The sequence below is a fragment of the Rhea pennata genome, chromosome 5 (assembly GCF_028389875.1).
Source record: "Rhea pennata isolate bPtePen1 chromosome 5, bPtePen1.pri, whole genome shotgun sequence".
NCBI lineage: Eukaryota > Metazoa > Chordata > Aves > Rheiformes > Rheidae > Rhea > Rhea pennata.
This window is the reverse complement of record NC_084667.1, coordinates 47581245-47607663: the sequence shown is the minus strand read 5'-3', so window position 1 is coordinate 47607663 and position 26419 is coordinate 47581245. Positions and strand designations below refer to the sequence as shown.

At 38.4% G+C, this 26419-nt stretch overlaps 1 protein-coding gene across 1 annotated transcript in view; it reads right to left on the bottom strand.

The window, feature by feature from the left end:
* Positions 1-26419, bottom strand: part of NRXN3 (neurexin 3) — a 721730-nt gene that overhangs the window by 20505 nt on the left and 674806 nt on the right. Inside the window, exon 15 of the mRNA XM_062576209.1 lies at positions 23505-23580. Coding sequence (XP_062432193.1) covers positions 23505-23580 — 76 coding nt within the window. The remainder of the gene's footprint in view (positions 1-23504; positions 23581-26419) is intronic.

Genomic DNA, 26419 nt, shown 5'->3' with positions numbered 1-26419 from the left:
CACTCTTGAATATGTGAAGTTTGTTTATTGTTTATTTAGGCTTGTTTATTAGCTAACGCATCCATACTTATTTACAGGGAATTCTAATACTGAGCTCCAATTGTCACTTTAAAGCTTCATCCCAATTTCATGTTAGTATCATATTTCACTGTCAGATAGCTTAGTGGCAACCTCAACTTCAGAATAAGAAGAGAATTAACTAAGTGGCAGTTATCCATACAGGTATAAAGAAAGGGAGGAATTCAGCACAAAAGTGCTAAGCTTTGGAGTAAGACGATACCTGTGTGTCCTCTATAGTCGCAGGAAGAGATTCAGAGTGTATGTAGAAAAACATTGCCTCAATTTTACTTTCCTCTTAGAAAAAAACTGCTTTAAAAACTGTGCCATAGGGTTTCATGCTTCTCATGGTTCAGTGGATACCTGCTCTATTTCCAGCTTAAAAGATATTCTTCATAACAGCTCTCCTTCATTTCAGTCTGAGATCTGAGAGTCAAGTTCAAGTCTCCTATCACCACTACTCATAAGGAAAGATCCTGAGGGTCAAATTACGCCCTCAGTGACCTTTAAGCTACTCTATTGCCTTCAGTGGTTTTAGAGAAATGAGACAGGCTGAACTTGCAAATTAGACTTTAGCATATGACTCCAGTGAAGAATTGAGAAGCAGAACAGGATTCCAGCTCCACTTTGAGAGCTGTATGGGCTCTGCAGGCACCAACAGGATACAAAGCTATTAAATTCAGTGGTTGGATGCTCAAAGCAAACACAGATATCAGTGAGAATGAGGAAACACATATCAGTGAGGATGAGAAATGACTTTTTACAAGGTTCCTTTGAAGAGGAACCTCATCTATAGTACTCAAGTATATCTATGGGTAGAATTGTTTGCTTTGCCTTATAAGATAAATGGGATTTTCATGTTAAAAAAATCACATTGTTCAGAAACATTCTTTCTCCTTTATTCGTGCAATTTTTTTTTTTAATCTCAACGGTAGTTTGTCCTCCTCTGATGGCAACAGATGCAGCAGTTTGTGCAGCAGTTCACACAGAAGGGCACAAGAAGGCACCTTCTTGGAATATGAGATGTCATGGAAAGACTGCCAAGGCTTGTCCACATGTTGCACTATTACTTTCTGCTGCTCTTCCATGTGGGCACTAATGATGTCAAGGGCAAATTGGAAACCATCATCAGGACTTCGGAGCTCTGGGGATGGTGGTAAAGGGTCTGGGAGCCCAAGTAATATACTCCTCAATCCTGCCAGTGAGGAAGAAGGATGGGAGGAGGACTAGATGGATTTCCCAAATTAACATTTGGCTGCGCCTTTGGTGTTGGCAACAGGGTTTTGGTTTCTACACCCAGGGAACACTGTTTGAAGATTGACAACTGATGGGGAGAGATGGGATCCACCTCATTAAGAGGTGTACGTGTGTCTTTGCCAACAGGTTGGCCAGCCTGGTAAAGAGGGCTTTAAATCAGGAAGGATGGGGGAAGGGGAGAGTTATAAAGACAGGGTAGTCATCAAAATGTGACTCAAGTTGGGATGCCTCCATGCGGATGCATGCAGCTGAGGAAGTGTGTACAGGACATGGCTATGGAGGATCCTCTTGCATCGCTCACAGGAAACCTGCATGCTCAATTACCTCTCTGAAATGCCCATATACCAGTGCATACAGCATTGGGAATAAACAGGAGGAATTGGAGATCTCTGTGTGGTTGCAGGGCCATGATCTCATTGCAATTATGGACACACAGTGGGATAGCTTGCATGACTGGAATGTTGTCATGAATAGTTATGTGCTTTTTAGGAAAGACAGGCCAGGAAGGCGAGGCGATGCAGTTGCTCTTTATGTGAGAGAGCAACAGGAATGCATTGAGTTCTGCCTAGGAGTGGGTGAACAGCCAGTCGAAAGCTTATGGGTAAGGATTAAAGGGCAGGCAAACATGGGTGATACTGTTGCAGGTGTCTACTACAGGCCACCTTCTTCCAGGAAGAAGTCAATAAGGCCTTCCACAGACAGCTAGAAGTAGCCTTATGATCACAGGCCTTGGTTCTCCTGGGGAATTCAATCACCCTGATACCTACTGGGAAGACAACATAGCTGGGCACAAACAGTCCAGGAGGTTCCTGCAGAGCATTAATGAAAACTTTTTGACATAAGTGGTGGAGAAGCCAACAAGGAGAGGTGTGCTCCAGGACCTTGTGCTAACAAAGAAGGACTGGTCAGAGATATGAAGGTTGGGGGCAGCCTTGGCTACAGTGACCATGAGATGGTGGAGTTTAGGATCCTCTGTGGAAGAAGCAGGGCAATAAGTAGGATCACAATCCTGGACTTCAGGAGAACAGATTTTGGCCTCTTCATGGTCATACTTGGAAGAATCTCAAGGGTTAGAGACCTAGAAGGAAGGGTGGGGGATGGGGGTGTCCAAGAGAGCTGGTTATTATTCAAGCATCCCTTCCTCTAAGCTAAAGATCACTGTATTTCTATGAGGGATGAAGAAGCCCACCAAAGGGGGCTCATCCTGCATGGATGAGCAAGGAGCTCCTGGCAAAACTCAAACAGAAGAAAGAAGTATGCAGAATGTGAAAGAAGGGACATTCCTCTTGGGAAGAACACTGTCAGAGTATGCAAGGATGCAACAAGGAAGGCTAAGGTCCATTTGGAATTAAATCTGGCAAATGATGTCATGTCATGTCATGTCAACAAGAAGGGCTTCTTCAAACACCTCAGTTGTGAAAAGACGACTAGGGAAAATGTGGGCCTGTTGCTGAGTGGGGTGGGGGTGCTGGTGACAGAAAATACAGAGAAGGCAGAGTTACTGATTGCCTTCTTTGCTTCAGTCTTTACTGCTACAGGCAGTCCTCAGGAATCCAAATGCCTGGAGATGAGAGAGAAAGTCTGGAGAAAGGAAGACTTTCCTTTGGTCAAGGAGGATCAAGTTAGAGATCATTTAGGCAAACTTGATACCCACAAATCCATGGGCCCCAATGGGATTACCCACAAGTGCTGAGGGAGCTGGCAGATTTTATTGCTAGGCCACTCTCCACCATCTTTGAAAAGTCATGGAGAACTGGAGAGATATCTGAGGACTGGAATAAAGCACTGGCTTTCCAATCTTCAATTTCCAATCTTCAAAGCACTCCAATCTTCAAAAAGAGCAAGAAGGAGAACCCAGGCAACTATAGGCTGGTCAGCCTCACCACCATCCCTGGAAAGGTGATGGAACAGCTCATTCTGGATGTCATCTCTAAGAATGTGGAGTAAAAGAAGGTGATCAGCAGTAGTCAGCCTGGATTCACCAAGGAGAAATCATGCTTATTCAATTTTATAGCCTTGTATGATAGAATGACTGGCTGGGTAGATGAGGGGAGAGCAGTGGATGTTGTGTACCTTGACTTCAGCAAAGCTTTCAGCACTGCCTCCCATAACATCCTCCTAGGCAAGTTCAGGAAGTGTGGGCTAGATGAGTGGACTTTGAGGTGGATTGAGAACTGGCTGAAAGACAGAGCTCAGAGGTTTGTTGTGATCTGTGGTGCAGAGTCTAGTTGGAGGCCTGTGGCTAGCGGTGTCCACCAGGGCTCAGTCCTGTTCTGTTCAGTCCCATCCTGTTCAACTTATTTATCAGTGACCTGGATGAAGGGACAGAGTGCCTCCTCAGCAAGTTTGCTTGAGAGAGGAGTGGCTGATACATCAGATGGCTATTCAGAGCAACCTGCACAGACTGGAGAGTTTGGTGGAGAGAAACCTCGTGAGGTTCAACAAGGGCAAGTGCAGGGTACTGCACCTAGGGAAGAATAACTCCATGCACCAGTACTAGCTGGGGGCTGAGCTGCTGGAAAGCAGCTCTGCAGAGAAGACCTGGAAGTCCTGGTGGACAACAAGTTAACCATGAGCCAGCAATGTGCCCTTGTGGCCAAGAAGTATCCAATGGCATCCTGGGGTGCATTAGGAACGAGAGCTGTCAGCAGGTCGAGGGAGGTGATCCTGCCCCTCTACTCAGCCCTGGGGAGGCTATATCTAGAGTTCTGTGTCCAGTTCTGGGTTCCCCAGTACAACAGAGACATGGCACTACTGGGGAGAGTCCAGTGTAGGGCTACAAAGATGATCAGAGGACTGCAGCATCTGCCTTATGAGGAAAGGCTGCGAGAGCTGGGCTTGTTTAGCCTGCAGAAGAGAAGATGGAGGGGGGATCTTATCAACGGCTATAAGTATCTGAAGGGAGTGTGTCAAGAGAATGTGGCCAGACTCTTTTCAGTGCCATGTGACAGGAAAGAGGCAATGGGCACAAACTAAAAAATGGAAGCTCTGCCTGAATATGAAGAAGAACTTATTTACTGTGATAGTGACAGAGCACTGGAACAGGTTGCCCAGCGAGGCTGTGGAGTCTCCTTCTCTGGAGATACTCAAAATCTGCCTGGATGCAATCCTGTCTAACATGCCCTAGGTGACCCTGCTTGAACAGGGGAGTTGGAGTTGATTATCTCCAGAGGTCTCTTCCAACCTCAACCATTCTGTCCTTCTCTCCACTCATCTCTTAAACTTCTCTCTCTCCTGAAGGACTTGCACCACATTTTACCACTCAAAGTAGCCTGGAAAAGACTCCTCTCAGAGAGTATCAGTGTCATTCCCAAAACAGCACAGAGGAATTACCTAACACACAGCCCAAAGACAGTGCTCACTGCCACTTCAACAGTCTCCTGACCTACCCACACAGGAGGAAACAGATCACTTCGCACATAACTTCAAGCAGCAAGAAAAAGGGAAATCTGCCTAAGCAGTCTACGGAATAATTTTAGAGTAGAAACGGGTCTGGGTTACCAATATTTCCATATATAAAGAAGCAAATGAATGCTGTTAATTCCCTTGTGCTAGCAGAGATTCTGATACAACTCCTCCAAAGTCAACAGAAATGCTCCTCAAAGATCAATTTGTTAGTGAGTCACCTACAGAAACATCTTTCTAACCTCTCTGATTTCAACATTTACAAAGCGGAGTCAGTAGTATCCACCCCCCTTACTCAAGGTCCATAAAGCTGCTTCTTTAACATCTGCAAAGCATTTGCAAAGTCTGAAATAAAAGATGCTACTGACGTGCTAATAGCACATTACTGGTTGAACACAATACATGACATATAGTGTTCTGTCAAATGAGACCAGAAAGATCCAGAACATTATCAGAATGCAGAAATAAAAATGGAAGTGGCAATGGCTTGCTTTAAAGACAGAACAGATTCTCTAAACACAAGCAGGCTTCATCCTTGCTCTCTCCAAACATATTAATGTGCAAGATGCACCAACTGGGCTCAAAATAGTACTGACACTCAGAAGCTGCCTGAGCTCAGAAAATCATCAGGCATTTCTCATGCATTCATACCACGCAGAATAAAGTACTGCATTATAACGAAATACAGTAAAAAATGTGGATGATCTGCACCTTAAGTTATACGTAACAGCTGAGCATTGAACTCCTGCTAAAGCCACTCCTCTCTGTAACATCTTACAGAAATAGGGTGTTATTTGCATACTGAGATTTGAGGTCCACATAATTCTAGACAGTCTTTTTTTTCACATATAACTATATGCCATATTCTCCAAACTGCTAAATACTTTCTACTTTCATTAATCCCAGTGAAAACTGAAAGCACTCAACATCTCACAGGATCAGCCTGCCAGCTTTTCCAGCCCTGTGGTTAATATATTTTGCAATTATGCATGCACATGCATACATACTGCAATCCACACATAAGTTTTTGATTTTTTTGGCCATTAAAGTAATTTTCATTCAAATTCAATCTGCTATGTAGATCCTAGTGCTGACTACTTCCTTTTCCAAAACAAAAATAAACATCACTTTCGTAAATGATCTGGACAAAAGATTTGGAAGAGATTTATTAACAAGTGAGGAATGGGGATGATAAAGTTCTTCTGTTGGTATTTTAAGCTTATTATCTAACTTCAGTTTCCCAAAAATTCATTGTGCATGCAGATTTTTTTTTAAGTATGCAGTAAATTTCATAATTCACTGCTTCTGATCTGGTAAACTACCCTATATCTGAAATTTAGGGGCCTGATTTTCTACCCACCTGCAGCAGTTTTACATTGATGATAATACCACATTGCACTGTACATTATTGTTGATTTACATTAGCATTAACTGAGGGATAGACCAAGCACATAATCACTTCCAGTAGAATCACATGAATATAAAATATGACATGCAGACCATCTTCTAGAGACCAATACAGGATATTACCAGCACTCTGTTTGCATTTATACCACATTTGCTAGAACTATCTGAAACCCATCATCATATTCAGTAACTGATATAATGCACATTTTATATGTACATTTTTCCCCTTTTCTTACTTAATTCGTATTTCCAGCACCTTTCCCACTGCTCTAGTCAGATATATAGAGCACAAATTTGTTGGATTTTATAAAGGGAAACTGCATTTGTCATCCCCTAATCCTCTGTTGCAGAGAATCTTTTTCCCCCGCACCAGTTCCCTATGCTTATTAAGCTTTCCAACTATTTTCAGAACTCAGGATGCATAAGCAGAGGCTTCACTGTAATGCAGCAGAGAGATAACAGTGCCTTTCTACATGACTTTGTCACTGCTACCCCTGAAATGATGTGTACAGCTCTGTGCACTTCATTACCAGAAAAAGAACAGCACAAGACAAAACGAAAGAGAAAACTGAAAAAGAACTGCTGTTCAACAAGGCACAATGATCACCGCTTTAAGCTCATGGCTGAAATCTTTAACTTCACTATAAATAGCTCATTTATTTTGCTTTGTATTTGCTGAAATCTCATTTGAATAAGAAAATTTATGTAATATGACATACCATAGTAAAAGCTGTTATTGCCCTAACATGACCAGATTCTCAGAAAAATGACCTCCTGGAGTGTGCATCTGACACAAAGTTTAAGAAATCCGTAGGATCAAAATGCAACCTTTGTTTAAAAAGTGAAGGAGAGATTAACAGAGTGTCAAATGTGAAAGAAGAATTAAGCCTCCAAGATCTTATTTCAAGTTCTGGCATTCAGGCAATCCTTTAGGACTTGGTCCACAAAAGGATTAACTATCTCTTATCAGCATATAAATCTGAAATTTAGATCTTGAAGCAAGTGCTGAGCTGCACTAATATCCACAAAACTTTTCTCAGGTGCTGGATAAAAGATAGCCATACATCTACAAAATGCTGTTGGAGCTACTGAGGAAGAAAATAATAGGCACTCATACATGCAGCCATCCCCAAGATTCAACAGCTAGAATTCATTTTAAAGAAAGACTTTGAATGTGTGGCTATCATCAGAACTCAAATCCCAGTAAAATACAGGTTACTTGCTTTTTATAGGCATTTTTAAGACAAAAGAAGTATCAATATCTATTGATATTCCAAATATCATCACAGCCCGAGTCTTTACAAAGTGTCTATTTTTAAAAAATTATACATTTTTGTTTCCTCCTTCAGTGCTTAGATTATTAAGCCTATTAGCCTTAATAGAAGCAAAGCAATTGAAATTTGGTATAGAAAAAGAAACAAAAGTGCTTAAGTTCCCGAGGATATTTTAAACATTTTCTTGTGAAAATGGTGTCCTTATGCTAGGAACTCTGAACCTGGAAGCTCTTAAAAATTTCTTAAACTAGTTGAATCAGCAGCTCATGTTTGGGTACTTGCCACCTAGAGACAGGCCAGCAAAAACTTGTAACTCACCATCAAGAAGGAAAGCTCATCTGGGAGGGCCCAGCTCGACAGTAATCATCAGAAGAATAATGAATCTACTAATTCAGTAATAAACAAGATAATAAACTGAGCTTCATACTTCCTATGCTATCACTTTGTTTTTATCACAGAAAGCACTAGGTGGAAGTACATTCCTCAACAGAGAACTATTAATATCTTAGTAGAGAAGTTAGAATAGGGAACAAATTAGCTCACTAGGTTTCCCTACACTTTCAGGATGCTGGGAGAATTACTAGTAACAGAGCTAGCTAGACACACCAGTGGCTGCTTTCATCTTTAAACAATCTTGTTATTAGAATAGATGTGCTCCAGGCATAGCATTCACTGTTTGTTTTACCAGCTGTTTCTAAAAATGTTGCCTTAGTGAAGGAGACTTTTATTCCTCTCTCTCCAAAATCAATTTTTGTTTGTTTTCCCTTTCCGAAAGAAAAGTGATAGATATGGAAAACAGCATATCCTGGAAAGATCACACAGCTTCAGGGACGGACTTTTACCACGGCTATTCAAAATATAATGACAAGCTATGAATGAAACACCGAAGATGCTGGCATATCATCGCCCACCTCCTTTGATAAATTTAATCAAAGGCTTTATTCTTCTAACACAATTGTTAAAGAGCAAGTGCAGATGTTTCCTATGGGGAAGAGTATGGTTTAACGTTTGGAGGACCTAAAAAAGGAGAAAGGAAATTGAAAAAACAGTAAAATATAAGGAAAAAGCCCCACAATTAGTCAGTGGTGAAGGTTGTTAGTCATGATTTCAGATATGAAGCAAAGAGACAAGCATACTGAAATGTCTGCACAACGGTTATGACTACATAAGCCAACACATACATATAGGATAGGGGATACCAGATGACTTCAGCAGTGAAGTGTGTGTATCCTGATTTACAGAGATGTGTTTGATGTCCCAATTGCTGCGACTTGCTTTGAAAATTTTGATCAAAGTGGTAAGTGGGAGAGACCCCCCTCCAATTACTAACTATAACTAATTATAGTTAGTAAAGTTTTTGCATGTAAGAAGGGTATTAAGGATTTGGAAGTCTAAAAAATCGTTACTGAGTTATAAAAAACTTAGTTGTGTGTGTTCATTTTACTTTACTCTGCATATTTTATTTTTCAATTCACTCACAATTCTGAAAAACACAGTAAGAATGTGTTATACAGCAATGTACATATATATGTGTGTTTAGTAAATTAATTTCTTTCTAGATTAAATCATAAAGACAAAGGGTTTGTTTCTGAATGAGAAAATTTAAAAGTGTACTTAAATTTTTTTAAAAAACATAAGTAAATTTCAACATAAAAAGACATTTCAAGATAAAATGTTGAAATTTGCATTTTAGGAGTCACAAAATATTTTCTTTTTTTTTTTTTTTTTTTTGAATGTGATGCAGACAATTCAAAGGAAACCAACTGGAATCTCCACAGTAGTTTGCCATCACCAAAACTTCACTTTTACCAACAGAAAATTAGGGTATAAACATTTTCAACTATTTTACTGATCTCTTGGGTCTCTTGCACATATGTAAGCACATATGGGATTTATTTTCAGTCAAGCCTGAAAATCTCTCAGTTATCTTAACAAATATTAGAGTTCAAAAGTTGTTCATCATTTTTGCTCAGAGCTTACTGCATGGAGTTTTGTGTTTTGTTCACGGGAAGGCTCCCCATCAAAACCCATTTTTGAATCACTGGAATAAAGGCAAATTTGGTAGTACATCTAATCTATTGTACAAAAATTTATTTTTTTCTTCAGATGGACACTCCTGCCACACTGTCAAGTCACTTTACTTTCTCTCCGGCTGTCAAACCCTTCTTAATTCTCCCTGTAGCTCCCGAGACTCTAATTCCCTGGCAGAGATAAGTGATTCAAAACCTTGCCAAAGGCTGACCCTTCTCTATCTCCCTGTCGTGAGTTTGGATGTTTATGCGAGATCCTCTATTTTTGACTAAGCCCAGATCACAAAACCAAGGATCATACTGGCTTACACTTACCAAACTCCTCCCCCACACTGCTGGGATGCATAAATTGCTTTAACAACTATACAAAAGTGTAAGATTTGAATTAACAGAACTTAAACAGGAGCATGATAAAGAACATAATGCAGGATTCAATCTATTTGTTTCACATTTTCTTGTAAATCTTCTAAACAAGTTTGTTCTACTCCTCTATTGCAGTTACACAAAATGTTCCTTTTAGCTGGAACATAAACATAACATTGGAAGATGTGCATATATGCATATGTGTATATATATAGAGAGAGGGAGAGAGAGAAAGAGAGAGAGAGAAAGTAAGTACATACACACACTTTGCAATATATTAATATTTCATTTTTCAAAACTAAAAGAATTAACACACAGTAAAAACAGATTCTGGAGGAAATAAAGATTTCAAAGAACCCAGTGGAAGGCTTGTTGCTTCACAGAGAACATCAAGAAGAAAAAATTTAAATTATATTTTGACTCATTAAAAAATTTCCTGGACCAATTACAAGTCTATTTTTGCTCTCTTTTTTGTCAAATATAAAATTCATGAGGCCTTCAAGCTCTTAGTTGTAAACATCCGTAGTTATTAAATCTAGCGTCAAAAGTCAGTCATACTGATTTCAGTAAGGGGGGGGGGAAAGAATTATTGACATCCATTAGGAAACCTTCCTATATAACAAAAGATTAAGCTCAAAATTGCTTTGCACTTCTGCTGTCCTTCAATGACAGAACAGCTTTTCTTTCCCTTATTGATGACTCTGACATTTATTCTTCTCATACTGGGGTGGATTGAAATCAGTGAAGCTACAAAAGTATTGGAATTTTCTTGTTGATTTAAAAGAAAAATTTTGAGATTTTGTATGCTTAACTATGTAAAATAGTTGTAGCTCCTCTTGAATCCAAAAGAGTGCTGATGGCCCTTGTAACACCATCACATGGGACCAAAGAGTATTTAGTTGCTTTGAGACTCAGCAGAAGTACAATAATGAATCCTTGTTTGTGGAGCTTTAGTAAGGTTTTAATAATATGTGTCTTAGTGCAATGATAGACTAGAATTAAGTATTTTGTCAAATTAGTGGACATTTGAGATTTCAAATCAAGTCGGTGTAATTATTTTTTTGCTTCTATCCCCAGTTTCAAAACCTGAATGATCTTTGCTCCCCACACACCATTTAAAGTAAATAATTAATGCTTCATATCACTCAAGAACTGGGATTCCCAGCTGCATTCAAATAGGATAAAGCATTGATTTCTAGCTCTTATGTCTAATGAATTGGAACCAAAACAGTGAAATGGAAAGAAGACAAGGTGATAATCCCTTTGACACGATTATAAGCTTTGATATCTTATGATCTATCAGGGCTGAAAATAGAAGTAGAATACAATTTAGTATTAGCCTCACCTTCAGATAGGGCACTGAATTAAATGGGCCCCTGACCAAGTCTGACTGGTAATTGTATTTCCATGGGCTGCCTCTGAACCCATGCTTGCTCATTTTACACTACTCTAGGTACAGTAACTTTTAAAAAGAATTACTTCTGAATTCTACCTCTGACAGAGTGAGCTGTCACCCTGGACTCTTTCCTCCATGTTAATTAACAGCTACTTTGTTAAGAATGACCTTAGTTTTGTTCCTACTCTCTCCTCTTTTGGAGTCAGTCATTCTTGTTTAGTGTTTGCACTGTAACTGCAGAGACCTGCTGAAGAACACACACACAGAACAGCTCTGGAATTTCAGCCTCTATGACAAAACCAGCACTTTCCAGAAGGAGCACATTATGTTTCTTGTTCTACTGAGGTATCATTCTAGGTGTTGTAGAACTCTCTCTTCAGGCTAATCTCTAAGGCAACTTCAGGTCAAGGCAGGATGATCAAAAGGAATATATAACAAAATCCTTTAGGAACGAAACAGTATTTCTGTCCCTATTATCTGTAGATACTCAGCATGATTCCTCTTTAACAGTGTGCTTCTGTAATCTTCCAGAAGATGCACAGATATTATTTATCTCCTGGAAACCAGGCAGCTCCTCCTTGTCTCAAGCTAAATAATCAGTGGCTATAGACATTTAAAGGCCTAATATACATGCATTTGCCCGTAATGCGAAATCTTTTCCTGAGTCATGTGCTACTGAATGTGTCACTGGCTATTTTTCCTTTCTCTCCCATACATTTTATGAAGCTGAAAATCAAAGCTAACAGGGATAAAAAGCAAGTCCCAGCAGGTTGAAAATATCATATCTTAGTATTTCAGACATGTGTCAGCTTGATAACATAGGCACAGCACTAGAGGGATTGCCAGAATGTGACAGTGCACATGGCTTCAAGTTCAGAGAACATGCTTATAAAAAGAACTGGAAGGCAGTGAGGGAAGGTAGCCAGACTGTGGGCCTGATCTTACATTCAAAACTATGAAAACTTACATTACCTAAGACAGACTGGAGAAATTGTTTATTTTTGAAGCAAAATTCTGATCAAGATGCGAGTTCAAGGGATGAAAGTGCTGGTATCAAAAGGGCCATATGTTGTAGTTCACTCATGATACTAATTTATATAGTCTGAAAATGGTTCATTCTAATTGCATATGATAACTCTGGGAAAAAAAAGCAATATTTAATGAAAATGGTACCCTGCTGATGTTCCCCATTAAGAAAATATTTGAATTTTTGTCCCTTCCTTAGTTCCTTGTTCATTTAATTTTAGAGAAATTAAAATTACTCTTTTTTTAACACTTGGGAAATAAGAGCACATATACATTGATGTCAATTTCTAAATTTAGATTCATATGACATAGATTCTGTTTCTACAGAATTAGGTGTATGTGCTTTGCATGCAAAGAAATACCATATTTATCACATCTCTGATTCATTACTGTTTGCAGGTAGAGTAAAAATAGTAATTAGAGTTATCTTGTAATAAACATTAGAAGAAACATTAGAAGTAAAAAAAAAAAAAATCCAATCTGTGTTATCACTTATTTGAAATTCACCTCTATACCCTAGCTCATCTTTTGCTTAGAAGGCTTTTGTTCTGCCAAACTTATTATAAACTGACCTGGAATAAAATAAAATTGTAAAACTTTTACCCTTATTTAAAGGAAAGTTCTTCGGATTCTAACCTTATGCTATTAAGATATTTACAGTGTATCACAATTATCTGTGAAGATTCAAAGTTAAGTGGGTAAAATAAGATATGGTTATTTCTGACTATCATCTAAACAATATAGGAATATGAGTAGGAATCTTCAGAAAAGGTAGTAGAAGTGGGGAAATCATTCAAGAAATTATCCTAAGGAAGAGACAAAGCTATCTAAATGATTGTCTTTTTCCTCCTACATGAAGTGACCTCTCTGAATGCAGATATGCCTATTTACAAATGTCTAGAGTATGAGATGCTGGCAGATAGGATCTTCAATCAGCAGAAAAGTAAACTCCTTGAAGTACCTCTCTAGTGACTCCAAGTCTGTGCATCTCTCCCAGTATGTGCAACAATAAGGGTAAAGTCTCTTGAGTCAATCTGAGACCTAATTTTTACTACCATCTTCTCTATCCCCTTGGTTTCTTTGAGTTATAAGGCTTGCAATTTTTTTAAACTCAGATGAGAGAAACAGATTTGACAGTGATCACTTGAGAAATAGGGCACTGAAATTCGCTGGTCAGAAACTAAAATATGAGCCATGTTTCTGCCTGCTCACTAGCATTTACTTGTCTATCAAGGAGAGACACCTGAATAAGGAATTTAAAGTTTTGACTATGAATAAAATAAATTAAGGGAAAGAAGCAGAAGGATGATGAATCACCACCACACCAAGGTTGCCTCTGTTTGCTTTTTTGTTACCTGCTGCTCCTACTCTCCTCACTCCCTCCTCCTCACTGTTAGAAACAAAGAACTTTCCACTTGCACCAAAACCCCTGCAAAATTCCAAGGAGCCCAGAACAAAACTCTCCAAGTCTCCAGGCTGAGGTCAGACAAACTACCTTTCACGTCCTGAATTCACATTGGTGGCCTAGGAAAGAAGATAAATCTCTAGTTGCTACTAGAGCTGGCTGGAAAACAAAAGAAAAAGGAAATGAAAACCACTTGCTTTTCTTTGAGTTCACTTAAAATGTTCTGACCCAGAGTAGTAACTTTTGATCATGTTTGGTCTTGATAGGCAGAAGAACAACAGCAGCTCCCAGAGGAACAAACAAGATTTCACAGCATTCCTGTTTGAGAACATCCATCATTCTCCTCACCAAATTCCTCTGTGTGCTTGGACTCTCTGGGTCACAACAGTGTCCAGCTGGCAACAAATGCGATTTGGCTGCCTACCTTACCAGTGGAAGCCCTATGCTTATCCTCCTGCACTTGAAGAATTAAAATACTCACTAAATTAAAATACTGTTAGCTCTAGCAGTCAGCTTCTCTCAGATTAATGACAAGATAACATGACAACAGTCTCCTTCCAGCTCCTGTTACTTTTACAGGCATATGTCTATTTCATAAAAATAAAGAGCAATGTTTCAGTAGGAAACCATGGCAGGTGAAGATAGCACTTAGTACTGACACATTAACAATTAGATAGCTGGCTTGTACATTTGCGGTAGTTAGCAGTATCATTTTAGTACTTTGCATAGCAACTTGAATGTGAATATCAAAGTTCATTAAAATATTAATTAAATCTCCCTCTTTCCCTTCACCTCCATCTCATTCAGCTAAGTAATTTACCTTGCCTTACAGGTAGGCAAATGAGCAATATAGATGCAAAGTCACAGAAGGAATCAATAGCTAGGAAGGGGACACACACAGGAATTCAGGATTTTTATCATAGGCTCAAATCCAGCTCCCCTCCCAGCTCAGTGATGAATAACATAGGAGCTGAAGTCAGTAGCCTGCTCCAAGAGAGAAAAGGAAAGTACATTAACCATTTCAATTCCATATATATTCTTAGTGGGGTAAAATGAGATGCAACTGGATATTCTATAGCACATCCTGCATGTGGATTAGCCTCTCATTTTCTACAGCAGAAGACCAGTCGAGGTTTCAGAGCCTACAGAAGACTAACAAAAGTAACTGGACAGTAAGAAAGGGCAGCTCATCTGCAGTCCAGAGGTTAGTGTCCTGATGACTGGACACCTGATTTAGTCATCACAGTACCTCAGCATGAAGGCTACCTTGAGCTTCATGATGCAGAGGGACTACAACTCAGATTGTTCTGCTCCAGTAACACCTGCCACTTGAGCTAAAAAATGTTTTTTTTTTTTTTTTTTTTTTTTTTTTTTGCTATTTGTAAGATAGTGTTTATGATAACCACCTGGACTGTTCCAGTCTATCTGACAGGAAGCAGTATTATACAGAATCATGAACTTGCTGATGATAATTTTATGAGCAGTTGATTTAAGCAATTTCCAAGAATAAACATTAGATTTGGAAAGAATTAATTTTTGTGAAAAACATGTACAGATCTAAAATGTAAACCTTTCAAGCTTTAAATATTGATCCATTTTTGCTACAACAGCATTCAGTAATATTTCTCAGACCACAAACAAATTGAGAAGAAACCAAGCATAAGATGCTTGGCACTTATTGTTTAAAGAAATGCTATTTTCTTTTTAGTCCTGTACAAGTACAGTAATCATTTATCTTGGTAAGGAGAGTTATAGTAAATTCTTCCATGCTAGAGATTGGAACATATCCCATCACTTCCCTCTTCTGGTAATTCTTAGATTAAACAGGTAAGCCTTACGCTCTGGTAAGAAAAGTTCCCAGATTTCTCATCTCCCCTGCAGAACATATGATTTTCTGCAAAATAATTTGAATTTTAGCTGTGCTAATAGTATGTATAAGTATGCTTTTCATGATGTTCTAAACATTATTTGCAAGGATACTGGCTGCATCTTTCCCCATTATCATGAGCTGATCCACTGATGCAAGTTGATGTACGCTTACGCACTGAGACCTCCAGTGACACTAACATGGGTAGTCCACTCAGTGAGAACACAATTAAGGATACTGGGCAATGCACTGCTGTACAAGCCAAAGGATGTTTTGTCTAAATAGCATTTCAAATCTAAACAGCCACCTGAAAACCCAATTTGTTTCCTTCTGCCTTGCATGTTATCACATTCATACAAATCTGTAAATCAGTCAGAAATTCTATTTACTATGCATATGGCTAAAGAGACTCCAAATGCCTTTCCAGAACTGAATTCAAGTTATACAGGTTGAGAGCAGTTTTCTTCCTAGTGTCAGTAAAAAGGCAGCTATCACATAATAACAAACAGAACAGTGACCCACAAAATAAGGCTGCACCATTTTCTGTAGCTGTCTCCTAAGTACAAATGTCTGTGAACTGTGGATTTGAGAAATACATTCATATAGATATCATTTCAATTGCATGTGCACAGTGATATTCCTTTCCCATGATTGCTTTTCATAAAAAGGCCTCTGTGCTTTAGAGTTAAACATACAGCCAACTACATTATGTAGCTTTTCCTGGAGCCTGAAGAAGAGATGATAGGAGTTCTTAGTCTAAGACGTCAGCATGCACATACAAAGTCCCTGAAAAGCTGATCACATATAAGAAGTCGCTTTAGCTTTATGCCAGTACATCTCTGCTAGGAGTGGAATGATAGCAAAGCTTAAACACTTTCCAGCTGCAAACCTGGTCCCTCTTGAGAAGCTATAAGGATACCTTATGACTGCCATACTGAACCCTAGGTAAGTGGGTCATCATTACAAGCTTGTTGCCCCTTTGGGGCCCAACTGCATCGGAAGGTAAAGAAGGGTTCAGGGGAAGGGGGACGGGCAGGAGTGCAAGGGAGGGCACACCAGCTTACGAACAGAGAACAGAATCACACAACAACACAGGACCAATGGACTTCAAGACACTGACAAGACAGATGGTCAAAGACGAGACATAAGATTGCTACCGAGAAATAAAAAAGGAGCAAAAACCCCGTAAAATAAAGTAGATGCATAATGCTGAGGCTGCTAGAAGCAGCTGATGGTATCGGTATAACTGTTCCAAAAATTAGAAATTATAATCCAATTAAAAATAAAATTAAAACAATATCCCCCCCAGACCATACACTACAGATTTTCTTGGTTAGCCTGAATGCGTAGCTCTGATGAAACATGAGATGGCGTCATCACAGCCCATGCACAGATTAATGAAGGCCATGGTTAGTTCAATCAGCTGAACTACAGCATGCCACAAAAATGATCTTGCACTGACCCAGAAAAAAAAAGATACAATAGATGTTCTGCAATGCAATAAAATTCTTTTTATGCCATCTGCAGTTGGTAGGGAGTTTTTTGTTTGAAGAAATTTTCCTAGGAGAATACAGGGGAAAGGGGGATTCTTTTTTTTTCCTTCTGGACATTTTTTCTCTGAAATTAACGAAAAAAATTTTAAAGGGAAGAGAAAGGCTAGAGACAGTTTAAAGTTAAAAAAAAACAGATAGAGGAGAAAGAAAAGAATAAAAAGAAAAAAGGGGGAAATCTTCATTCTTTTGCACACAACTTTCTTGGGATGCATTTTTATCTGAAAATGTGGGTATTTTAAGGATGGCAAGAAAAGATTTTGTTGCCTTTATTGGTTTGCAAATCTGTATCTCTTTCTTGAGATGAGTAAATCATTATTGTATTGGAGGAACTCCAAAAATATAAATTGAAAAGTACAGCAATGATTTTAAAAATTAAAAAATAACGATATGGCACCATTGCGAGTCAAAAAAGGGAAAAAAACATAAAAGAAACTAAAATATCAATCACCAAAAATTCATGCGGCACAAGATGAGTGAAATGACAGAAAATGTTCTTCAAATATATACAATGTATATATCTATCTATATACATAGAGTATGTGTGTATATATCGATAGATATATCTGTATAGTTTTTTATTCTTCCTGGCCCACCCTTCCCCAAGGATAATTGGTAGATGAAACTATTGATTAAAAGTGAACAAATAAAGAAACAGAAGAAGGAAAAAACTCTAAAGAAAAATAAATTAACATGCTTTGTTCACCAAGAAATAACAATATCATGCATCTGTCCACATCAGTGGATGCCAGGGTTAGATGAAGGCATGAATTTCTGTGTAAACATGTGATTGGATGATAGGGGCTATTGCTGATATTGGTCATATATTACTTCAGTATATGCATATATAGATACATATATATATATATAAAAATATATATATATATGTATGTATATACACATTGGGTATAGTGCATACATAAATAAAATATCCTCATGAGTACAGCTTTTGGAGCTTATATAGGAAAAAGACCAATATGCTTAAAATCGAACCCAAAAGAAAATCTTAACATAAAAAAGAAAATAAAAAGTCCTGCAAGTCATCTGCATAATTGATTGGTAAAACTTGTTCTTTTGCTTTTCTTTTGGCCGTAAGACCATAGCCAGGAAATTCCATCAAACAAGTGTTGCTACTACATGCTGGTAAGTCTGCTGCAGAGGAGTCTCTGTCCTTGGGGCCTGTATAGTATTCAGCCTCTCATTCCTCCTGGGGAATGAGAAACCTGCTTTGCAATGTAAACATGCACCCAACCTTAAGGGCCATTTACTTGTTCACAGTGTGCAAAATGAGGCAGAACTCCTGCATGACACAGGAAGAGACTGAGTATTGCTGAATACTGGGTTTGTCAGGGGGAAGCATTTTTCCAAGGAAAGCAACAAAAATCCCCTGGGTGCTTCAAGCAGGTTGGTGCAGTTTGTGGAGGATGAGAGGCAAATCAACATTCCTCTTAGTTTCTTTAATAAAGGTTTTTTTTCACTTCTAGCATACTGCTTTTCATACTGCGCTGGTTGCTTGCGGACTCTTCAAGGAGACAGTCTGCTTGCTTTCTGCAAATAAATCTTGTGACCCTGGCAGACTACACGAATCCTGCTCTGCGGCACTGGACGCTTGATTGTTCTAACCCATAAATCAGGAGGCTGGAAGTGGATAGATACAGATAGCATACCTATAGTGTACGTGTCCCTTGTGTATGTGCATATGCTACAGAACACTATATAACTTTCAGTACAAAGAACCACAGATTTGGAAATTTCTACTGAGTGGGGTTTTTTTTGCTGTGTCCAGTCCCTCACGGGAAAGGCTTATCAGTCTGATTCCACAGTGTCAGCATTATGGTATTTTAAGCTTTCAGGGAAATGAAATACATGAAATAAATTTCCCTGGTGGGAAAAAAAATTAACCTAGGAAATTGAGTTAGGCTGATAGGAAGGAAAAGCTGGTAACCAAACCAGAAAGAATTGCAGACTGTGTCCAGCCAGAGAGCTAGAAGGTTTAAATCATACACACCATTTCAAGAGGTTATATTACAAGATTCAGATTTATTGGTGAGTTTTTGTTCCTACTGTTTTGCCTAGTACAATAAACATTGTGGGCTCCAGTTCCAATCAATTGCCCAGTTACTAACATTTAATCTCAGTGGTGCCAGAGGACCACACTAAAAGACAGACTTAACGGGAACAAGCCTAATGGCACTAGGAGATAGCAGCAGCTGTCAGGAGCATAAGCATAATCCTCATGGCATTGAGGTGAGGTCTGAATTGAAGGGGTTCTCTAATATACTGGAAAGAGACAAATGGTTTCTTTTTTTCAAGATGGCACAGTGTTTCCTAGTCAGGAGTATGTTGTTTCCCTTACAGATCAAAACACTGCAACAGTTTGTGTTTGAAAGTGCAGAGTCAAGACACTGGGCTCAACTTTCGGAAAGCTGAATATTTAAACCTCAAATCTCCCCAAAACAAGCCAAAACAGATTCTCATATTCATACCTGATAAAAGCATCATGTTTCTGACACAGAAGCTGTAAGGTTTTCAAACATGTATTGGACAAATAATATTTGCATAGAGATAAGAGAGAGACTCTGCTATGCATCAAGTCAATGCTTATTCAGGGTAGAGGAAACTGGTTTTGTGCCTTGTGTAGCATTTACGACAATTCATTCTTGAGACACTAAAGGTATCTAGACTCTTTTGCAATAAGATGAATACCAAGTACTTTTTATTACTGAAGCTACAAAGACTTCCTCTTCATTATGTAAAATAAAGCTGATTTTTAGATTCATAACTGTCATTGCCACCACCCACTAGTATAATTCCTGATGCACATATTTTTACAAAGAGCAGGGCTGTAAGCTGCAGCTGTCAGGACAGAATTCTTGTGATATCTCTCGGTCTCTGAATAGGGGGCTCTACTAACTCACTGGCTTCCAAGCAGAAATCACTTCTCCAAGTGGGACACAGAGGTGCAACTAACCTGACACAGCTTGAAGCTAGCCAGAAAAAGCCCAAAGGAAGCAGTGTGAGGAAACTTCCTTTGCACTATCTTCTTTCAAAGAGATGCACATATTCAGATGCAGATGGTATGCTTAGTGAGACTCAGGGTTTGGATTCAACAGACAATTAGAGTTAAGTGGAAGTAAGATCTGGCAAATGGTTCTCATAAGGTATTTATCCTCAAATAGGACATGATTTTCTGTCTTTTGAACTATCTTTGAATAAACTGAAACCAGATTCTTCAAATGGACTCTCTGATCCAGGACCAAATCCAAAGTAATATTTTTAGATCTGGGGATTGGATTCTGACCCATATGAAATCTGAAAGCTTTTGATTTGCAGGGTGACATTCTCTGTTGCCCTTGTCTCGGTTATTGCACAGCAGGTTCGTAGTGATGTATACTATATCTCACTGCTGTAGCAGTGAGTTCAGTAACCTTTGCATTACTGGACCACAGCACTGAGTGTGCTGGAAGGCCAGGTCCTGGTGTTTGGCAGAAAATCAAGAGCTTTAAAAGCTACACACTATCAGAGCAACAAAAAGGGGCCTTCACTGATCTATGTATGTCATTTAATTTTCAATTTGCTGCAAAAGTAAGCAGGCAAGCCCGAAAGCAGTGTAAAATGCCTGTCAACAGAACAAGAGAAAGCAATTTTAAATGGTCCAAATTAAAAAAAATAAACAACCCTCCCACCCCAAAAAAACAAAACAAAAAACAAAATAAAAAAAAACAAAACAAAAAAAGCCCAAGCAAAATAGTCTAGCTCTTTTCTTTCTACAATGCACACATTTAAGTACCAGACCTTGGCATATGGCCAGGCTCCTGACTGGGCTGGTGAAATGGAAAGGCACAGATATCTGCTTAGTTAACCCAGCATTGCTAGATTTTCACAAACCAGGTAAGATTACTTTAGAGCTCACAGTGGAATATATTCTGAAGAACGCTTTGATATTAGATATATTAAAGATACAGTTCTATTTTCCCAAACACAATGGGAATGATGATATTAAGACAGACAAAGAAACCTAAATGAGGAACATCATAAACCCATTACTTTTCTTCTTAAGATGAAAGAATGAGCTAAATTTATGCTTTAGGAGGCAAAAAGACCTGTATGTCCCTCCTTCCTCTGGTCACTTTGCACCCCGCTGCCTTTGAGGGCAGGAAACTTCAAAACATGAAAGTGCAAATCTCCCCAACAAGTACCCATCCACCAGACCATATTTAACATACCACCAGGCTAATCCTTCTTCTCAGTGCCACATTAATTCCTAAGGAAAGCTACACATTTCAGTGGCTCACATGGGCCGCCATTCTATGGAGAGGAAATAAGTGCAATAAAAAATACTGGCTGAAATTTTTAAGAGCATTTAAGTAGCTTTAGTGGATTTAGTGTACCTTTAGTAGATTTTCAGTGAATCATATTCTTTTAAAGGACAGATATTCAAATGTATGTAGGCACTTAGAGGTGGAAAGTGCAATGCTTAGCAAGATTTTCAAAAGCAAGTCATTCTTGTAAATCCAATTTGTACTTGTTTGTAGCCTTAGCTATTTAAATATGCCAGGAGAGAGGTATTTTTAGCCTGGGAATGTAGGCTCTTGAGTCACTCTGAAATTTCATCCTGTTTTACCAGATTTCTCCTCAAACTTTGATTTTTCCACTGGCACCAAAAGTTGAAAACATTGCTATTAAAATTTATAGTTATTGAAGTAGCTTTGATTTCTGCGTTGAAACATCAATGACAAAAGCATAAAAGGAGGAGTCTGATAAAGATCCTATTTCCTCCTTTAATTGAAATGCTTGGCAAACAGAATAAAAAAAAGCTGAAGTCTTGAAACCTTAGTGAAGCTTTAATGAAATGGTTCTTACTCATTCATTTGCATATCGTTTGTGGTACATTAGTCATTTAAGTATGGTCTTATAAAATTCATGTCTCATTTTCATAATAATATGCTGATGTTTCACTGCTGTCTTTATTTAAGATCCCAACATACATCCCAGTGCCCATACTGTTTATGTTCCACAATCTAGTATTATTTGGACTGCTTCTATGCCAGGTGAGGAGTTGAGAAACTCATAGAGATCTCTGAAAAAAAGAGATGGGAGTAGACTGAACTATTTAGTAGGATCAGTTTGTGTGTCAGAGCCTTCCCTGCTGTCTCCCGGAAATTGAGAATTCAAAGACTGTTAGGCGGTGGAAGTTCCCAGCTACGAGGCAACTCTTATCAGAGGTTATTGCAGACCAAGTTCTACCAAAAAATGCAGGTATAGTATTACAAGTAGAAAATAAATATGAAAGCACTAGCCTTAGGTGAATGTTAATGTTACTATTGTAGTAATCAAATAGCTTCAGGAAACTAGGAAGAGAACATTTATAATGCTTTCTGGGGATTTTCTTAAAGCCAAAAAATAAAAACCCAAATAACAAAACAAAGCAAAAACAAACAAAACAAAAATAAAAAAAAAGTATTTATATGTTTTGCCTTTATGGACAAAAGCTTCTGACCAATCTCCTTTTTTTTTCTTTTTTTCTTTCTTTTTTTTTTTTTTTTTTTTTTTTTTATGTACACAGAAATTCGATGATATCTGTTCTCTATTATAGAAATGCTTAACTATGGCAAGCCTCAAAAAAGAAGACTTGAAAAAGTCTGTAAGAAATAAAATAGACTGCAGTTGCCTGCTGGATATCACATTATATATCTCACCAGAAAGGAAAGCCATCAATTTATCAAAATGTATCTGAATCAAAAGGGAGAAGTTGAATCAGTTCCATATGGTCAGTCTCTTGACCCTGACTCTTTAATAGATACATTTTGAAGCATCACTGCAGATAACATGGTAAAGCCTACCACTAATTTTGTTGTGTTAGACCTATGTTTTGGTGCTCTCCAATTTCTTTGGGCACACAGAAAACAAAATTAGTATAAACATTTTACCATGTTAACTGTATTCCAAATCCCATGAACAAATGTACACTTCCACAGTCCATCTTCAGAGCAATTAATGAAAATTAAATAATACTAATAATCCATTGTCATTTCACTTTCATATCCTTTATGTTTTTTTAAACAATCACCTCACTTGCCACTTCACAAAATTTTATTATTTGCTGCATGTCACACTAATATTTTTGCCTCACTGAGCCAGTGAGGTAACTGTTACACACATGTTAACAATTAATTAACTGGGATCAGTTTCAGGAAGTTTGGCGTTTTATTAAAACAGCTTTATATTAACTAAATAGTGACTACATATCTATGTTTTGCTATTGCCAAGTCCATGGGATCTGATGCTTGGCTGTATAGTTTTTATTTTACATACACTGTATATATACATAATATATATACACACACATATATGTATACACATATAAGAATATATATGTATACATTCACACACATATAAATATATGTATGTATTGTTTTTTGCAAATGAAATAAGAAAGCAAGCAAAAGAAGACTGACCTGACTTACCTGTACTGGGCTCACAGTCAATGAAGTCTTCATCATCACTAGAACATTCAGCTGATGAAACAATGTCATCCGTTGTCTGGCATGCCAAGGAAAGGAACAAAGCAAACAGAATAGAAAAAAAAGTGTAAGGTACTTGCTAGTCAAGAGGCTGTTACAGAGGCAGTGAACTATTCTAGAATAAATGTTTCAAAATGGTATCTTTTAAAATATTTAACTTATACCAAGCATTGCAGTTATGCCTGTGTAAATATGCCCTTCTTGGAGCTGGATTTCCCTCTTGGAGAAATAGCACTTACACTGTGCTGTTGAATATTTCAGGTGTGCACAGGTGCAGCACTCCTGCCGTGCTGTTTAAGTTAGCAGGCAGATTGTGCTGTGCTGCTGAACACAGTAAGTACAAGGGGCTATGACACCTCCTTGGCTGGCAAGCCTTCCTCTGGCAGCCCCAGTACCCATGTCCAGCGAGGGCGTGTGGGGCTTGTCAATAAATGCCAATGTTATGTAGGGCCAGCCAGGAGGCACCTACTGAGAGATTGAACCCAGGAGGCATGTTCAGGCTGAACATGCTTTCTGCAGAGAAAAATGAACGAGATAACCTCAGATAATAAGCATCACCCAGGCAGATAACACGACTCATTGCTGTGTTGCTAAATGCATCACTCTCTGTCAGGCTGTGATACTTTTTGCTCCACTAATCATTTTAGGCAGAATGCACCTCTTTGGCTGGAAATCTCTTATATTTGCGCATCTGTTGCAGTGTGATGACCTGCTGCAAGTTTCAGGTATGCACAACACGCAGCTCAGCCTGCTACCTTGCCAAGTGTTCAGGGATTAACCTGGGTGTGACTGGACTGGTAGGCTGGAAAGTCTGGCTCCGAAAGGCTTAAACCAAACTGTGCCTGTGCATGGCCCTTACAAGTTTCTGCACATTCCTTTCCATCTTCAGCTGGTGATTATTATTTTTTTTTCTCTGCTACTGGACTAATTAATGAGCAGCATGTACTGCAGCATGTTAGAAAGAAATGTAACGGCGTGCCTTCCCAGTAGCATCTCCTGCCTCTAATTGCAGCAATTAGTTGAATTAGTAATGTGGACCATTAGGGAGAGTCTGTGGCAGCCTCTGGACGCAGGTTATAACGTTCCTGCACACAGTACAAAATCATCCCAGCTCAGCAGTGTTCCCCCTTGCAGAAAGCTTCCTATTCTACTAAGCAGTAGGATCAGTAGTATGATTCCTGAAAGAAAACAACTAAAACGACTCTTGAAACAAAGCAACTAAAATGTCCCTTGCTAGACAGGAGATACTGCTCAAATCAGAGCTCCTTGGAAGCAGGGCAGCTATACCTCTACTATACATTGTATTGTAGTACTCCCAGTGAATACTCCTGGGACTCTTATGTCATTACAAGTCTTCGAAGTCCTCATTCCTGAAAAAGACTCTCCAGCTTCAAATAAGGTCTCTTGTATACTTGTAAGCCAGTTTCGACTGTCCCCAAAATGCTGAGTGCACCCACGTATCTTTACATACATGTTATGAGGTCCTGATCTTTTCTTTAGCCTTCTCTGGTCCTAGTGCTAGCAAGTCCCTCTGTCTGACACTTCTGGCTCTCCCTCCTCTTTGCTTTTTAAGCTTGCAGAACCTAGCAGTCTGCCAGAAAGACCAGATTCAACCTAACATTCTTTTATTCTTGATTTTGGTGATTTAGAGTGAGCAAAGAAACAAAAATAGGACTCGTGGGCTACAAAGAAAAATTACAAAATAATATTTGAGTATCTGCAAGAAAACAGTCATGAGGTAAGGGAATCCTCTATTATGTTATTTAATCCTGCCTAGCATGCCTTTGGGTAACATTTCATAGGATACAATCTTGCAGTAGTCTCATGTTTAAATACTTCCATGTTGAGGCAAGATTAAAAGGAACTGAAGAAGATATGTACAAATACTACTGCCTCAGGCGTTACTGTTTTTTTTCAACATCTTCTTCTAGTCACAGAAAATGGAAGAGCTTTTGCTGACATCTGGGTGCCAACCTCTCTCCTAAAACAAACTGGCTTTAAAAGTTTGTCTATTTAGGAAGAGGTCAAGCAAGAAGGAATGTATAAAATATAAATTTATTTCCTATAATTCTCTTCATCCTGTCATATATATTTTATGAAACATTATTTACCCCAAAGGACACCAAATGACTTTATAATTCATATAAAGAGTGATCACATCCTCCAACATTGAAACACAGCTGTCCCTTACGAGGAAGAAACTATTTTTTAATTGCACCACTATTAAGTAATTTGGAATAAGTGAACAAAACTATACTGCAAGAAAGATTTTTAAGCAGGTGAAATATAGCTAGTGAAACTGGAAATGTATATTACAAATGCCTGAAACACTTGCAGAATCTGTATACTTGTCAAATATAACACTCCAAACAAAACAAAACAAAAATTATCTATCACTATTAAAAGATGCTGCTCAGATAGTGCTAAGACTCTTGCATTTTTTTTTAATTTTCAATTTGGATTTAAAGCACATAGATATGATTTTGCCCTTTGTTGAAAACTTGACAATTTACAACTAGGATCTTGTAAAGGAAAAGCAATAATTTGCTTGCAGTAGAAAATAAACATGAAAATTACAACAATATGTGGTTGTGACTCAACTGATACACCTACTCATCTATTTACCCACTTTCTTGCTCTCATCTAAGGGCTTCATATAACATTAATGTGTAATCACATATCTGATATAATAATTATATAGAATAAAAAGTTCCCCTATAAACTTTGTTTTATCCTCTTTCTGTTGTTAGAGACTTCATAAAAAACCAGAAAGGTAGCAGGTTCAGAACAAACAAAAGAGGATGTTTATTCACATAATGAATTTTTTTAACCAAGGAACTCCTTGCAACAGGATGTTG